This window comes from Brienomyrus brachyistius, chromosome 11, assembly GCF_023856365.1.
Source record: "Brienomyrus brachyistius isolate T26 chromosome 11, BBRACH_0.4, whole genome shotgun sequence".
In the NCBI taxonomy this organism is placed as follows: Eukaryota; Metazoa; Chordata; class Actinopteri; order Osteoglossiformes; family Mormyridae; genus Brienomyrus; species Brienomyrus brachyistius.
In genome coordinates this window covers 2,608,238-2,625,504 of record NC_064543.1, presented here as the reverse complement: position 1 = coordinate 2,625,504, position 17,267 = coordinate 2,608,238, and the positions used below count along the sequence as shown (strand labels likewise).

Below are 17,267 nucleotides of genomic sequence, written 5' to 3'. Positions count from 1 at the left end.
CATTAATAATGTTAATTTTGTGGCCTGTAGAGGATTATACTTTGACCATTTCACCATGCTGAACTTGGGATATAAGATGTTGTGTTTGTTTAATTTCAGAATAAGCAGGCATCCTAATTTACGCACAGACTTGCACCATGCAGCACTGAGCACCATACTCATTACATAGATAAGCGTAGGCCCTGTTCACACTTGCTTTTAATATGTGTCTTGGGCGATTGGATCACAAGCGGACAGCTCTAAATAGTAAACAACTGCCAAGACGCAGTTGGAGCCAGTCACTTAAACCACTAGGTGAGGTAGTCTGGGATGCATTTGACCACGTACCCTTTATAGCGTAAACGCTAATGCATCCTGGATGAATCCCAGACAAGGATGTCACAATAACTGTGCGCGGGGCAGTAAAGAACTCCGATCACAAGTGGTCAGCTGGAGATGCGCGCCAGACGCAGATGTAAACGGCGATGTGTCTCGGCTGTCTGCTTTCGATGTGATCGCCAAAGGTGCCTCTTAAAGGGCCTTATGCTAGCGCTTGTTTGAAAGTGCTCTATCTCTCTGTTCTGTCAGTGCAAGTGAGTCCATGTAAAGGGTAGTATTTTTCTGGTGGGAGGCAGGGAGGTGTTTACATTCTGTCTTGTGTCTCCCTTCGTATCTTTAAGCTATGAACGCCTCTACCAGGCTTTGGCCCAGATGTGGACTGTTGGCAGTGCAGATATCAAACTGCCAAACCAGTTAGGAACAGAAAGCCATAGACACTTCACCTCTGTGGAAAGCAGATGTTGCACAACTGTCCTTTGTAAATATAGTGAATATATATATAACTCCATTATCAATAACTTAGCTTCATTTAAACATAATCATAACTTATGTAATATGCTATGGGCGGCATGACGGCTGAGTAACGCTGATGGTGTGTATATGGCATATATAGACCCCACACGCTACAGTTCTCAGGGAATCCCCAGGAATTCCCAGCTGTGGGATATGATGTCGTTTGCATGTCCTGGGCATCCCTTGGGGAATCTACTCAGTGGGATATGCCTGGAACAGCTCCCTTTGAAACCAACCAGGTGGTGATCTTATGAGATGCCTGCCAACTCCACTCGATGTGAAGGATCAGCGGTCATGTTTCAAGGACCATTCCAGTCTCTAGACTCCTCGCTCCAAACTGTGGCAACGAAGCATACCACATCCGCTCTTATGTAAGAGGTTGGGAACATGAAAGGAAGTAATCTTTTCCAAGAGAGGGCCGTGGCTTTGGAGCTGCTGATTCTCATACCTGTTGCTACTCACTCAACATCGAACACTGAAGGTCTTGGTCAGATGAGGCCAAAAGGATCAACAACATCCAGTGGCAGGGCAGCACCCTCTAGTCTGCCATCCTGGATGCTTCCAGAAGCTGTTGAAGGAGTGCATTAGCCGCATCATCCCGACTGCATACAGTGCCTTTAACAATGCAGTTTCCCCTGCAGCCATAACAAGGATCTTTGTCATAGCAACCTCTGCTCCAGTGATCAACCATGATCCACCAGCGCTGCTTTCATATGAGAGAGCATATTTACTGGACTGAGAGTCCTCAGGCTGTTCTCTTCACCGCTCAACGGTATCCTTAGTTTTTGGGCAGCATTAGGCTTTAGCAGGAGGTTTATGGAACATCACAGCATACACTAGAGTGTGATTATGAGGGTTGTGTATAACGTGTCTGTTAGCGTGTGTGTGTGGATTAGGTTTATATTACTTTGTGGGGACCAAATGTCCCCCATAATATAATAAAAACCTTTATAATAAAAACGTTGTGGGGACCATTTTTCAGGTCCCCACAAAGTAATAGTGAATGCAATCAAAAAACTAAAATTGCCAAAAGTTACTTAAGGTTAGGGCTGGGTAGGAGTTAAGATCATGTTGGGATTAGAGTTTTCTCCATAGAACCCAATGTTGAGTCCCCACAAAGATATAATTGCAAACCTGTTTGTGTCTGTATGTATAACAACGTCAGTAGTATGCTGCCTGCAAACGACAGTAGACTGGGTAAAGCTACACAGGGACTTCCACATTTTCCATGCTTTAAAAGTCAGGGGAGAAAGTTGAAGACAAACTTTTGGTTAACAGTCGCAAATAAAAAGGCAAGTGAGTCACTCACTCAGAACATTTCCCGCGAGGTGAGAGTAGAGAAATAGAAGTTTGCAGGCTCTGATGTGGGATCAAATTAAAGCAGGATGTCATGGCAATTTTCTCCCCTTGTTGTCATGACTCCAAAAAATAACAAGAATGGCATATTAGGGAAAATACATTAATTACCCTAATTTTTGTCATATGGTCTTGCCATTCTTGGGGAATATTGACCTTAAGAGTGTTTCATGGCTAGATTGTCAAAACATCTTAATGAATTTGCTTGAAAAATGTTATACAATGTACATTTTTCAATTATTAATTATTTTTCTTTCTTTTGGCCGTGTATCAGTTTAGTATCTTTTTCTAAATTTCTACCTACAGATGCAGTCAAAAATCCAGCTACTTACTGTCATCAGCACCTGGAAATACAATCGCTTCCCTCTCTGTCAAAATAATTGCAACAAGTTGTGAGTGTTTGTATAGTGTTTTGGAATCACACTTTCCTGATCTGTGGTATTTATTTCTTGGTACATGCAGGGTGTCGTGTGTGGGAGTATGGCGGCAAGGGAATTGACACCGGGGTGTAACTCAGACCACAGGTTGTGGAAATGAGTAGAGATTTTTGAAGGGGAGCATCGATGACTCACGCATTGACTTTTAGGTGAGAACAGAGGACAGTCTCAGCAATGTGTTCTGGGGGGGTGGGGGGGGGTTGACTTTTATCATCATTTGAAGGGGAACCTGTCGGTTTGTAAGTTATACGGGGAGCAATCATCTGTACTCCACGTGTGAGATTAGCAGATGAAGAATGCAATGCAAAGCCGGGGCCTCTGACTCCCAGTCTTTTAATATGCGACTGTCAGCGTAGTTTCTGTTGCTTTGGGTGAAGACCATACGGATACTTCTGTTAGCAGAATGCAAGGCAAAATGGGCAAACGAGTAAGTATATGGTTATCTTTCTGCCAAAACAAATAAATAGATCATATTATGCGTGGTCTGCATGTTTATTTTAATTTGTTCATTTCTGTTACCAGCTGTCTCAGTTCAGTAAGAATGCATGTATTTTAGGCACTCAGTGTGTGTCTCAATTTCAATAAACACTGCGTCTTCTAGAAATTGATCTGGACTTTTCTGCATGAGTGTGATTCACTGACTGCTAACAGCTGTTCTTAAGATGGACCATTGGGCCTAAGACACATCAGTCCGACTACAGGTCACCAGAGATCTCGGCAAAAGGAATTTTAATCACATGTTTTTATTGTGTCAGGACATACACCTCTGAACCTGAACACTAACAGTGTACTTGATGACATTTCACTTGTTCATTGTAGTGGCGTCTTTAGACGAGAGGCAGCATTCTGCTTTCAGTGTAACCGTTGTTTGAAGAGTCAGGATAACCGAGCAATCAAGTGATTTCTTGGACTTGGTGTATCTCAAAGTCAAAATGTGACTTTTTGTACATAGCATGTCTGGGTTCTTACTCTCTACCCAAAAGTACTGTCTACGGGCACTCTATCGCAGTAACTGTCTGGAACTGGTTTGTTCTAATTTGCTTTATATATTTATACTGTGGATTGTGTAGCTTATGTGTTTAACGAAAACATCTTGCATTTCTTACAGTCTTACCACTGCGTATTTGACTCATAAGTACATATTCAGGTTTCTGTTATGAGGATTTAAGGGTAGATCCTTGAACTTGCCGTGTTCAAGTTGAGAATCTTGTCGCCTAACAACCTTAGGTGCCTTCGGACCCGACACATCGACGCTCCCATAGATTGCATGTGATATCCAGTAGCAGCGGACCCTGTCAGACCCAGCGGGTTATAAGGTCTGATTGTGAGAACACACTGTTTTTAGTACTGCTGTGCCCCTCATTTTCACTTTTTATGACTGAATGTTTCCTGCTACTGGCAACGAGTCAGGAGCAAACTGTGTTTAGCGAAGAACGCCGGCGCCTTTAGCGTTTCTATCGCAGTTCAGGAAGCAGAGACCATGAGGCCACCTGAAGAAAGACTGGTCGCACACTATGCCAACTTTATAATTTACCCATAGAGTCCTTCAACACACACCTCTTCTCTTTGACCCTTTTTAAGGTCTTTCTGGACATGACGTTCGGTGCTGGAGGCCACACCCAGGCCATTTTGGATGCCGTACCTGATGTAACTGTTTACGCCCTGGATCGCGATCCCCTGGCCTTTGAAATGGCCCGACGGCTGTCAGCAGAACATCAGTAAGTGTAACCTTTGGCTTTATATGACATGACTCATGAAAATGATCCCCAACCTCAAAGAAAACCATAACTTCACACTTCATCGCTTTCGTTTATATAAATATATAATGCTTGCATATATTCCATCTGGAAGGCAAAAACAGATCTGTCCTCGTTTTTTTCCTTAATCAGCAGCTGAGTGGCATATCATCTGTTACTGTACCCCGAAGTCTTCACCTTTTCAAGACTGTCAGAGCTCCTTATCATCTGTTCCGTATATATATACGTATTCATGGCCACGGCCAACGATACCTAGTTGACTGCATCTGCTGGTCGTTTCGTTTTTCTTCTAGAGGGTAGGACTGTAACTCCCTTTTACCAAAAGTCACGTAACAGGGCCACTACAGGCAATCAATGACCATAAGCTCCTCTTAAAGTCACTTTAAAATGCTTTGCCAGGAGGAAATTTGTCTGGTTTAAGTCCGATTGGTAAAAGTACTGCTTCTTTTTCAGTTAATACCCTTAAGGGGAAGCCCACATGTTTTTAGTTTAATGAATTTACTATAAGGAAAGATTTCCTTTTTAATCACTTTCCCAGGAGAGAGGACTGCCAGCTATGACCATTCTAACCTTCTTCAGATGTTTGATTTAATTCCAGAGAGCCACAAGTACCCTGAATAGTTCAAGTGAAGAAAGATGTCATCCTGGATCAGATCTTTCAGTAAGCGAGTGAATGTGCATAAGGGGCGCCGGAGATTGAGATGCTCCCAAATCGCCAGTGTGGGTAGGAATCCTTTGACGTCGATTCTGGGGAAACCTCTCTCGCAGGAATGGTGGTTACAGAAATGCACGTAGGAGAGCAGGCGAAAGAGAGAGACACGCCGTACGATATCGTCAGCAGCAATGTATCTCGCTAATAAACCCTCGAACGCCCACTCAAGATGAGACGTGAGAGAGGCTGGAGAGATCCAGCAATTAGCCAATATTACTGGGAGTCTGTGTAATAGGCCGGGCTGCCCACGCTGTGCCTACACACGCAAGAACTGGGTACGTCTCCTGGTTTTTTTTTCCTTCTCTCATCTTATCGCTTTTATTGCTTCTCTGCCTTCAGAAAAGAATATGGCCAAGAAACAAAGTATTTAGAAATATGTTAATGTAGTCCTCTTATATAATTGCTAAACTCCAGCTCTGTGGGTGAATTGGGGAGGGATGTTCTGAGCCGAATGGCCTTTGGGGGTTTAGATTTTTCAGCCCGTAGCTGTAAATGGATCTGAAACATCACTGGAAGCTGGAGGCAGTGCATTGGTCCTCACTGAAAGTAGCAATGTCACCAGCAGTAGTCATAAACCCCAGCATGTACTGCTAGTTACTATACCTTGTATACCTCTTGGTGTTCTTATTTCTAAGTATCACTTACACTGTGCTGCTGAATTTTGTAACATTTATGGAAATTTGCCAGGCACATATACGAAAGATTTATATATTTCTTATTATTACAGGGGAGTCGATTTTTCTGCAGTACCAAAACTGTAGAACTCAACATACCTCTAAATCCTAATGTTATATCGCTTATTACTCCAGTGTCTCCTTACAGTTTTGAGTATTCCTGGAAGGCGCTGTTAATCCCATTGCATTGTGATCCATTACTGTGTAAAGTTAGCTCTTCACTGTGCTTGTTTCAGTGCATTTTAGCTACATCAAATCTGATAAGATGTTTGGCAATGAATGGAAAATAAAGCCTTTTTTCCAGCATTCCACCAGTCATCCTTGCTATCTGTTTTCTATCCAACTGGTCAAATGTCATTCAGCAGAAGGTACTGATATCATTATTGACGTAGCTCTCGGTATGGGGGGGGGGGTGCCAAATATAGTCTTTACAAGCTGGTCAAGTCTCACCAAGGATGCTAGGCGTTTGTCTTTGCATACCTGGGCAGCTCTAGAAAAAGACCAGTTTTGGAGATTGTTAACAAATAATGAAAGTCAGTTGTTTTTTTTTTTTGTAAAACCCATGTTTTTCTGGTATGATGGTATTTAAACTTATAAAAACTTATGCAACATGTAAATCATTATTCGTCTCAATAATAAAATAAATAGTAATTTTTAATTAATACTTATCTTTGATCATCTAAGAACAAACTGCAGAACTTATGATGATGACGCAAATGTCACTTCCATTTAGATTTTTAGCTGAGGTGCACCTATCCGATATTCTGATTGATATCGGCCATTCGTGACCAACCCACGTCTGATACTCACTTAAGTTTTTGGCAGTCTCTAAAAAGATAGCTCTTGTTTCATGTTAGATCTATTTGAACAAGCAATTGCACAACATCCCTACCCCATTTTAGATGTTTTTTTTTTTTTTGTGGCATTCATTCTAAACGCTAAGATTGCCTGTCTTTTTGCCACTCAGTGGGTGTGAGCACAATGACTTGCGCCTGTTGTGACATCATGCGCATACCCTTTGCTGCAGGAGCCTAAAAACATCAGATAAGAGAGGCGATCAGGAAGTATTTTTCGATTTTAACAACCATTAGTAGCACGGCGATTTGCAAAACAATTAGCAATTGGCAAATTTGTTCAAACCTTGTAAAAACAAAGATTTGAGGGGTGGCAGTAGTGTTTAGTGGAAAATCCCACTAAACAAAGTGCACGCAATTGTGCGAGCCAGCGTGACTAATATGAATAAGTAAAGGATGGTTTGGGAGTCACTAGCTTGGGCTATTTTGCACACTCGCTATATCTTGTGATACACGAGGGGCTGCTATCGCAACGAAGTGTAATGAAGCTGTTGCCAGGTCGGAGAAAAATTGTGGGGCATTTTATGCATTCGCCACTGGCCTATTCTTACTTGGAAGATATTCAAACTGAACTGCAAATGTCTTAAAAATGCTTAAAGCAAGATGAACAAATGAGATGGAACAGTGTGCTACGTTTCTGGTAACCTAATTAAAGATTTTTTGGCATACATTTAATCTGTATTTAGTAGTTAAAAAATATGAACTATATATACAGTATAAATATATTTAGTATATTAAAGTAAGAAGAGGTCATGTATCGGAATCTGTATCGGTTTCGGCAGTTGTGTATCGGAATTGGATTGGAACTGTGGATCGGCCCATCCTTAATTTTTAGTTTTGAAGTTGACATGTTTGGTGTTTCTCTCTGGAAGTTGTTTTTTTTAAATCTTTTAAAGTTTTATATGTTTCCCAGTTTCCTCGGTGTTAGCTGTGCCTCATTTGTGCCTCATTTGACTTCATAACCTTTTTATTCCCAGTTCTCCATTGTCCCCAGTGTTTCCATGCTTACCCACCAATCATCCTTGCCCCTACTAGAATAACATTTCCTGTGTGGTCCGGTACTGAAGCAGTTAACATTAAATATCACACTTAGATGTGCTTTTTGCAGGATTCAGAACTACTGTTTCTCTTGTCCGTCTGTTTAACAGCACTAAACTGTAGCAAAGCAGTCACTTCAGATATTTCAGCTAAGTCATGTAAGCATTCGCTAGTCAACAGAGAATTTTTCTATTTAGTAGGGAATGCGTGTTTCTCTGTTTCCTTCCTTCACAAACTAAATCGACTGCAGCACTAAAAACTCAAAGAGGACAGAACAGTCAAAGGAGCAAACGGCAACATAGGTAGAACTGAATTTTGACCCTCTACGTCAAGAAATGGAAATAGCCCACCGGTCTTTGCTGTTTATGGAGTGTATCTTTACGTATCCTGTCCATTCAGGAGAAGATTGCTGCGGCCGCAATCTGTGCTTCGCTCTCTGCTTGATTGCTTTTGGAGTAGCCCATCCAGCGGCAAGAAAGCAGACTGAATTGTAGTGTTGATGCGGAACTAATAAGCTGCCTTCTCACCAATGAGACTGTGTGTATTTTGAAGGGAAATACAATTTTGTTTAAAATTGGAACCTGCTGTGAAGGTCATTTTAGCTTTATTTATATTATGCCATGTGCTGTTCTGCAGCAAAGTACCCCTGTTCAGTGGTTTATCATTTGTGAGAAGCCTGAGGCCTTACAATGTATAGTTTTGTCCTTTTAATGTGTAAATCAGTACATATGATATAGCGAAACAAGCCGTGTCTTCCTGTCCATGCACAGCCCAGCAAGGCCCAGATTGGAATGTAGAATGGCGTGCTTCTTCTAAGACTAACGTTATAACAGATCTCATCAGATGGAGGTAATACGAGAACATGAGACATGACATGAGCCAATTAAAATTGAAAGCTCGCGTTTGTCACTGATTCACTGATCACTGATTCACTGATCATGCTTAGAATTTAGTTTAATTTCTTTCTCACACCATTATAAAGCCAACATGAACCATGCAGATGGTAATGTGAGGATCTCATGCGTGTTTTATTTCTGGTTTGTTTTTGTGATTTTTTTTGCGTACTGTAGGTTTAGCTAATTTCTCTTCATTGCGTTTAGCCCAGAATGTTTCTCTTTGCTTGTTTTTTTTCCTCCTTCTACAGCCTATGAGATCAAGAAGGTAAGATCAGTAAAAATGTTATAAAGTCAGATATAAACACAGCTGTGGTGTATTTTTGTAGCACAGAATGTTGCAAATGGGGGTTCTGCTGTTGATACAGAGATGATACGTTTTCATTTTTAATGTAATGTTTGAAAGTGATCTTCTCACTGCTTATGAGGTATCTGAGTAGGGTTACAGAGAGGACTTGAAGCATTTCCCAGACAGCATAGGGCAAAAGGCCGGGGTGCGTCCTAGATGAGGTGCCAGTTCATTACAAGGCTTTCATCACATACCATTTAGAGACACCATTTAACCTACCTGCGTGTCTTTGGGCCGTAGGAGAACAGGCAAGCTCCACACACACAAAGCAGAGGCAAAATTCAAACCTTCAACCCCGGAGGTGTAAGACACCAGTGCTATCCAGTGAGCCACCTTGCCCCAGGGTTCGAACCAAAAATAACTTTTTTGTGCTTAAGCTTATTATTTTTAAAAGCTAATTATGACAGGAAGAAGAATCATTTTGCAGTAGAGAGTTTAGCAGAGAGGCCACGAAGGAGCTTGTGGCTGTTTGATGGACCTCCCCAAGATGAGTTTTTGCACTGCTTACGTCTTCTGGCCGCGGCCTGAGTGATGTACCATTTATGTCGGTTTAGGTACGATGTGTCTTACCTAGAGATCCCAAGATCGAGATACATTTGACTGTTATTTGTCTGTTATTTGTTTATCTTTGACCGGGGACAATACATTTTTGTAATTCTTTAGTGGAGTTTCACAATAAATAGAGGATGTGGAATTATTTAGAAGATGCCATTTTTGTTGTGTTTCCTAGCATGAATTTTCCTCAGCAAACAACACGTCTTATGGTTCATGTTTTATGGTTCGTGTTTTATACCCATAATTCTGCTCTTCTGGAAGAAACAGTAGGAAGGTGAAGCAGTAAACTTGGTAGATGATTCTTACTATTAAGTAATTAGCAACTTTTTTCTAGTTATTTACTTAACACCATTTCAGTTTCATGTAATTATGCATTTCCAGTACCTTGTAATGCTTGAAGATATTAAACGTGCAGATGCTTATTGACCTCTGCTTTTCTTTCTATGGACTTCAGCAGGACATAAATGCCCTGGTTCTGGGCTTGCCTGTCTGATGGCAATTATATAACAATTGCGGTTCAAATATTATATTGTATAATAATATAATATGTCTTAATTTTGGCTGATCAATCTGCCAACACAGATATTCCATTGTTTTTTTTATCCCTTTTCATTTCATTCAACTCCAAAAAATTTTTCAGATGGCCCACTAAGGGACGCCCCCCTACCCATATCAGCCTCAGGCCCCTCAGAGAGGTTAGTTCGCCCCTGTCACTAGGCGTTCCCTAAGCTTGGACTTGTTTCTGAAATTTCCTTAAATAGCTAGCAACATGTGTGATGTAAACGCGTGATGTAATCTTAATTAATAATGTTTAACTTCAGAGTTGCCTGTGCCCTGGGCATCAAGCTATTTGAGGCAATGAAGGAAGGACAATCAAAAAAATGTTTTTCTTTGTGCAGCATGATGTAAATGTGGTGGGATGTGCAACTATAAATAGGCTTTGAGTAATTATAAGCCTACACGCATACACGCAAATGAGTTTTTTTTTTCCCCTTAATAATATACAGCTTACATAATACATTTGTGTCAAACTTTTCTTTAAGCAGTGAATAATTTAAAGCTTTATTTAACAGGTTTACAAATTCCCCGGCAAATATGTGGCTAACAATGACAATGGGAAGCAGAAGGCTACGTCTAAGTCAGGTCACCACCACCAGGCCATGCGCCTTCATTCTGTGCTTTTCCAAATGTGGTGGAGGAACTGGTGTAGCAAACCAAGAGACAGATGCTACAGTGCAGAACTGAAGGATTTCTTTCTTCTTTGTTTTAACATTCTAGAAATTTTTGTTTTCTTGGAATTCATCTCTCTTGTTGCGACTCTAATGTCGATGCCAAGACATGATCATCTTCATCCAGTTTGAACATCTTACAAATCAACACTATATACATTTGAGAAAAGACTCAACTACTGAGCATTTTATATTTATTTTCTTGCATGCCACATGCTGAGCGCTTGCTGGCATTTTCTGCATTCATTTGTTGATATATTGGCATATATTCTTACCCCATGGGCTGTAGGCAGAAGGGCAACCAGACTGGAAAAAGCATCATCATATAGGGGAACAAAGTTGGGACAAGAAGGAACAAAGTTAGTATGAACATAAATGTTTTGACCTTTTACTAAATCTAAATGATTTGACCCTTTTACTAAAAGTGAGAGGGAAATGTTGTCTATTTCTCTGAATTGATACAGTGAAGTCCTCATTCTGAAGTTTGTGTGTGCAGTGAATACTTTTCTAAAGACATTCTTGACAGACAAATATTGCTTTTTTTTATTTTTATTATTTCGTAGAATTTAGCTGGATATAAACAGATAGATTATGATGCCGAAATGTGTCACTATTATTAAAGGGAGTTTAGACCGGGCGGCAAGGTGGCACATTGGGCATCAGTGTTCAGGGTTTAGCAGTTAAACTGGCATTCAGATAGTTAAGGGGCCTCTTTGAATAGCTTTAGTGCATGTGTGCGTGTGTGTTTGAGTGTCTGGGTGCTCTGTGACGGACTGGTATCCTGGGTGTATACCTGGCTTGTGTCCTGTGATAGGCAGGAGATGACCCAACTCAGGATAAATGGATGGGTGTAATTTAGCTTCATCCGTTAATCATACAGTCTTCACAGGAAGTCTTGAAACACTGTAAAAAGTTCTTTAAAAAAATGCTGATTTATTGGTTTTATAAGCAGTGTTTCTCATATACACTTATCTTCCACACAGACATTTTCTTTTCTGTTTTTGCCTTCTTGTTGTTAATTGCAGTTGTAGTCACTGGCTCCCAAAGGGGTACTAAACACAAATCTTTGGTGTTTTATGTTATTGCAAAGGTGTCACTAATCAAAAAGCATGCAATCAGACTGCTTGTCAATGCACTTTTTAACTCAGAAAACCTGTTTTAAAACTATAATTTGGGATTAAGTTTATCACTACTTGAATGTTTTACCTATAATTACTTGTTTCTAATGTCACATATTACATATACAATATATATAATGTGACATATTATATATATAATTTTGTAAACAAATGAATAAAGTAATGATTTTTGTTAGAAAACCAATAAATTTTCAATATTTTTACTGATTTAATGAAGCATCCCAAGAATTTCTGTGAGCGCTGTATTTTAGAGGTTTTTTTTGGTTATGACTAATATATTAAAATGAAATATATGTCAAAGAATAACAACACTATTTGATATCTGCACATGACAGAGATCATGTGTAGTCAACTGCTAACATCTTGGTGATGATTTTATTATTTTTTTAAAATTTATTTTACAGATATGTAGAAATTACTCAATTTTAAATACTTCAGTCAATTTTCAATAACATCTTTTATTTTATTGTGTATTTTGTTATTGATTTTTTAATTTATCAGAAGATAAATTTCTACCAACTAAAATAGCATTAATGTAGAAAATATGAAGCTAAAATACGGCGTATTGTCCCAAGGGATCGATACAGTAGTGCTCAAAATTTTTACAGTATCCTCATATTTGTTATATGTGGCCTTTGTGGTTCCAGGTAGTAAGTGCCCCGTAATCTGAGCAAGTCGTGGTGCTTAGGATATAACAGGCATCTTCAAGTTCACTCATGGATTAGAGGTCTTAAATTCTCATACATGCAGTGTTGGTTTTTCTGGTGGCAACTGATGGAAAATAATGCGAGTTACTTAGAAAAGATGGTGAAACAGCATAGAGTATTTCAGGCCAACAATCACTGAGGTCGCCTCAATTCTATAAGGACGCCTTCCTCCCATGGAGAGCACATCGAACAGATTTGTCGTGTCACAGTGACACGGTCTAAGAAAAGCAGAGAGCCGTATAAGCAGCATCCACACCATCCGAATCCCGGCTTCTTTAAAATGGGACCGCGTGAGGCCTGTACATCACATAAAAAAATACCTTAAGCATAGACGGGATATCACTTGTTAAATGGAGAAGGCTAAAGGTGACACGCATGAAACCTCAATCAAGCAACGTAGCAAGTGTAAACAATATGGATTAAACAAACGCGTCTGTCATAAGAGGTTTGTTGATATAACTTTTTGCAGTGTTTCACAAGTGTGACGTGCCGTTTGCAATTGTATGCATATAAATTAACCACAAGTACATTTTGATTTAGATTTTGTTCGTTAACTAGAATTGCTGGAAGAATTTGACTTGGTTGTGGGTTTACAATACTTATATTTGAACTGTTACTTATAACCTAAATATTTTGTGAAACGGTGGCGCTGGGCCACGGGAAGGTTGGTGCAGAATGCGCTGGTCATTCAACATGACTGTACATTATTACTTCATATTAAATTAAGAGCCAGACAGCATTGTGGCTCTTTGGGTAGCATTGTTGCATAACACCGGCAGAGTCGAAGGTTTGAATCCTACCTGTGCCGCTGATGATGATGATAATCATGATAATTTATTGATCCCTGTGGGGAAAATCTCTCTTCACCTACTCCGTCCTGCTCTCCTGGAGACACACATAGACAGGCTTCGGGGTGACAGCGAAAGGTCAGCCAGCTACAGCACCCGTGGAGCTGACGGTTAAGGGCCTTGCTGAAGGGCCAGTGGACCCGTGACTGTTCTGCCAAGGCTGGGCTCTCAGTATGTGTGTAGAATTTCCATGTTTCCTCCAAGCGGGGTTTCCCCCGGCTACCGCAGTTTCTTCCCACAGCCCAAACACATGCAGTTGAACTATTAGGCCTCACCTCTACATTGCCCATAGTACAGAGAATATGTGTCTGTGTGTTCTGTGAAGGACCGGCATCCTGTCCTGGGTGGTACTGATGGCTGATCGGTAATTGTACCTGGCTGGACAGTAATATGACCAAAAACCAGGGTGAAAAAGAAAATCTCACAACTAAAGTTGCCTACAGTTTGAGGTCCAAAGTCAAACGAAGTAGGGAGATGAAATCTTTGGGTGTTTTAAATGGTGCCTATTTTGCTTTCATTTTATGGGAAAAATTATGTGACACATGAACACTCAGGAATATAATTTACCTACCTTATATATTATCCTAATGTTTTTGATGCTCGGCTCAATGACATTCTTGAGATAACATTACTGTGATAATAAATTTACAGAATAGCATTATGAGTAGTAATCCTTAAATACAACTAATTGTGTTCACCTAGTTTTTGAGACCTGCAGTATACGTATAAAAATTAATGTTTATAGCAACAGTGCTTTAAATCTGTTGCCAACTATCACCCGTGACGTAACGCAGCTTACAGCAAATTTAAATGAGGAAAAAAAATAAATTAGAAACTAGGTACTGTAATTTATACATATGTGCACTATTATTGTGTCCACCCTCTATGATGGACTTTTTGGGCTTGCCGTTTCTGAAGAAACACAAGGTCTGGACTGTGAAAGGTCAAAGCCGGCCACAGCCTTAGATATATTCCTTATTGATTTGGGTTTAATATATGCAGCGTCCTCTGTGAAAGCGCAGAAGAACGCAGAGGTTCTCGGTTTGCAGGGCTGATGTGTGGATGGTGGACCGGCGTGTGGGTGAGGAAAATGCCTTGCTATAGATTTTCCACAAATTATCGGAGATGTGGAGAGTCGCGGAGCGTGGTGGGGAAGCCTGACAGTGCGAGAGCGGTGTTCTTTTGCCCTGGGCGTTGGAGTGTCAGTGGGTGGGCAACCGGAGGATCCTGGCTCTACAGGCAAATCTCCACATAGCTACTCCAGTCTTACTCGGGTTATCTTCAGCCTTTTAAAAAAAAAATAATAAATCTCACACAGATGTTTTTTTTTTTTTAATAACGACACATTCCGGCACCAATGAAGGCATCTAGCTGACTGTCACAAATAGTTATTACTCAAGCAATTTCGTTCTGTCTAGTAGCCTAGAAATGAATCCTCCGGGTGTCTCTTCAATGGCTTCGATTTGCCTCGCCGATATCTCCGGGCTCGGAGCCCGCAAAGGTCACGTGGAAATGCATGACCGTCAGTGACAGCCTGCCTTATTGCCTGTGTGCTGCGGTCTGGGAGCTGTGCGTGGGAGGGTGGAGATACGGCTTCCCCCAAGCTCAGGGAGAGCAGTGAGGCTCTAATCAGAGGAGATTGCGGGGTATGGCAAGAAAACTGCAGACTGCCTAATGCATTCTCCACCCGCACAATAAAAAGTGCTACTCGAACATTGACGATTGCCACCCGTGGTTAGAATATACACGTGTGATTCTGAGTCCAGCACCACTCTCACTTCGGTCATTTCTAAACTTCTAGAATCTGTGCTGGGTGAGCTGTGCCATTTTCCCACACAGGAGTCCTGCTCACGATTTGTTCTCTTATGCATGTACTGACTGTAGGCCTGACGTAATGGGAGACTGTTGTAGAAAGTGGGATGTAAGCATGGCTTCCTGGTAAAGAACAAATTTGTGCACTTACAAAATATTTAGTTAAAGGAGACAGGGCGTCAGTTGGTGTTGTCTGTAAGTTTGTTTATTGTTCGAGCATTTGCAAGAATCACAGTGTCATATCCATTTAATGCTTTTTACAAGTTACAAAATTAGCTACTTTATATTTACGCTATATTTAGGTTAAAGCTCACATGAAGTCACTCTACTAGAAACCAAACTCCTCTGCACTTTTCTGTGTAAGGGCTGGGTTGTACCTGTACATGTTATTATTTATAGAGGAAGTTGTGGAGTTGGACTGATTGCTCACCATCAATTTAATCTCATTGGTAAGGTGTTGCCCGAGGACCCCATCTAACCTAACAAATATATGAGATACATCTTGCTTCTGAAGGCACTTACCCAGGAGACGTACCTCTTAACCCCTTCTGTAGTTATAGACTAACCATATTGAAAATCTCTTATTGTAGATTTCTTATTGATGTTCTCTCTTGCCTCTGTCAGTGGTAGAACAACTGTTGTTCTCCACTAATTTTAATTTTAATTAATCGGTACTTAAATTTGGCATATCCTGGATACCGGTGTCTTGTTTATCTCTGTTTGTCTCTGTAAGCCGTTCAGCATTTGTCTTCTATTAGTTTTTTGAAGTGAACGATGGTGGATGGATGATATGTGAGTGGCTTTGGGCAGGAACTCTTCTCAGGGCTGCTTCGCTGTCACTGTTTCCTCTAGGGGCCAGGTGTTCCCAGTCCTGGGGTGCTTCAGTGAAGTGATCGACCTGCTTCGGCAGCATGGGGTGCAGCCTGGAGGTCTGGATGCTGTACTGCTGGATGCTGGCTGCTCCTCCATGCAGCTCGACAACCCGGAGAGGGGCTTTTCTCTCAGCAAGGATGGGCCTTTGGATATGCGGATGGATGGAGGCAGGTAGGAGCTTCTCGAAGACAATGCGATCTTCTGAACAACAGATTTTTAAATATATTTTTATGTCCTTCACAAATTTTATTCTTTGTAAACTCCGGATTTAGTTTGCAATGGCATTTTTTCGAAACTTTAGAAATGAGCTGTGTGGAAGACAGAGCATTGTACAGGGCAGCAGTGACCTTGGGTGCTTTAGTTAGGCACTGGTGCAGTGTTGTTCACCATGCAGTGCCTAAGACTCAACCTGGGACAATGTCATACCCCAGGTGGCTGTTTTACTGCAAACCTACATCACTGCCTTCTCTGTTCAGACAATGAGTGTTTGCATCTGGGGAAGAACAGGATGTCTCATCATACCACAACAATATAAATGTTACACCAAAGATGCCCAATTTTCTGTTTTCCCCTCCAGGGGGAAAACAAACTGATTATGTGATTACTTAGACTATTGATGGAAATGTCTTTCCTCCCAGCATCAGCGGCAAATTTGTTTTTTTTTTTTTACCAAGTATGTATTTTGCCGTGTTTAGTTCCTTCCCGATAGTTTGCTAAAATCCTCAAGTTGCTTTTCAGTCTGTGACAGGAAATGGCTTTCATATCTTCCTAAAGCTTCCCCATAATGCATCCAGTCAGCACTTTGATTAAACCTCTCAGTGACATTAACTTTTTTTTTAATTTTTGTGACTCCACTGTCGTTTTTTTCTGTGCCCAGGATTATTTTTCTTGATGGTGAGTTTTCAGCCCAGTTTTTTTTGTTTCTTTTTTTTTTTTACTTTTCCACACTGGAACTTTTTCTCTCTAGTGTTTTTTTCTTCGGTCCTAACAAGCTTTTCACTTCCTGCTGAGGAGAAACAGCTACTCTTGCCCGTAGAGCCGGTGTTGATTGAGTGATGCCTAGTACAGGAAGGCTCTGATTTAGATTGATACATGGTTTCCCACTCTTCTGGTCACATAGTTGTACTATATGTGTAGCCCCTGTATCTGCACCATATGGTAAAATAACCATCATCATTATTAAACTCAAAAGAAGGATGCATG

The 17,267-nt window shown here is 40.8% G+C and overlaps 2 protein-coding genes across 2 annotated transcripts in view; one reads left to right on the top strand and one right to left on the bottom strand.

Annotated features, from left to right (window-relative positions):
- kif18a (kinesin family member 18A) overlaps positions 1–17,267 on the bottom strand; it is a 314,001-nt gene that overhangs the window by 61,510 nt on the left and 235,224 nt on the right. The gene's annotated exons all lie outside the window — the stretch shown is intronic.
- The window catches only part of mettl15 (methyltransferase like 15), a 75,553-nt gene that overhangs the window by 31,476 nt on the left and 26,810 nt on the right, over positions 1–17,267 (top strand). The window contains exons 3-4 of the mRNA XM_049030267.1: positions 4,206–4,342; positions 16,044–16,235. Coding sequence (XP_048886224.1) covers positions 4,206–4,342; positions 16,044–16,235 — 329 coding nt within the window. The remainder of the gene's footprint in view (positions 1–4,205; positions 4,343–16,043; positions 16,236–17,267) is intronic.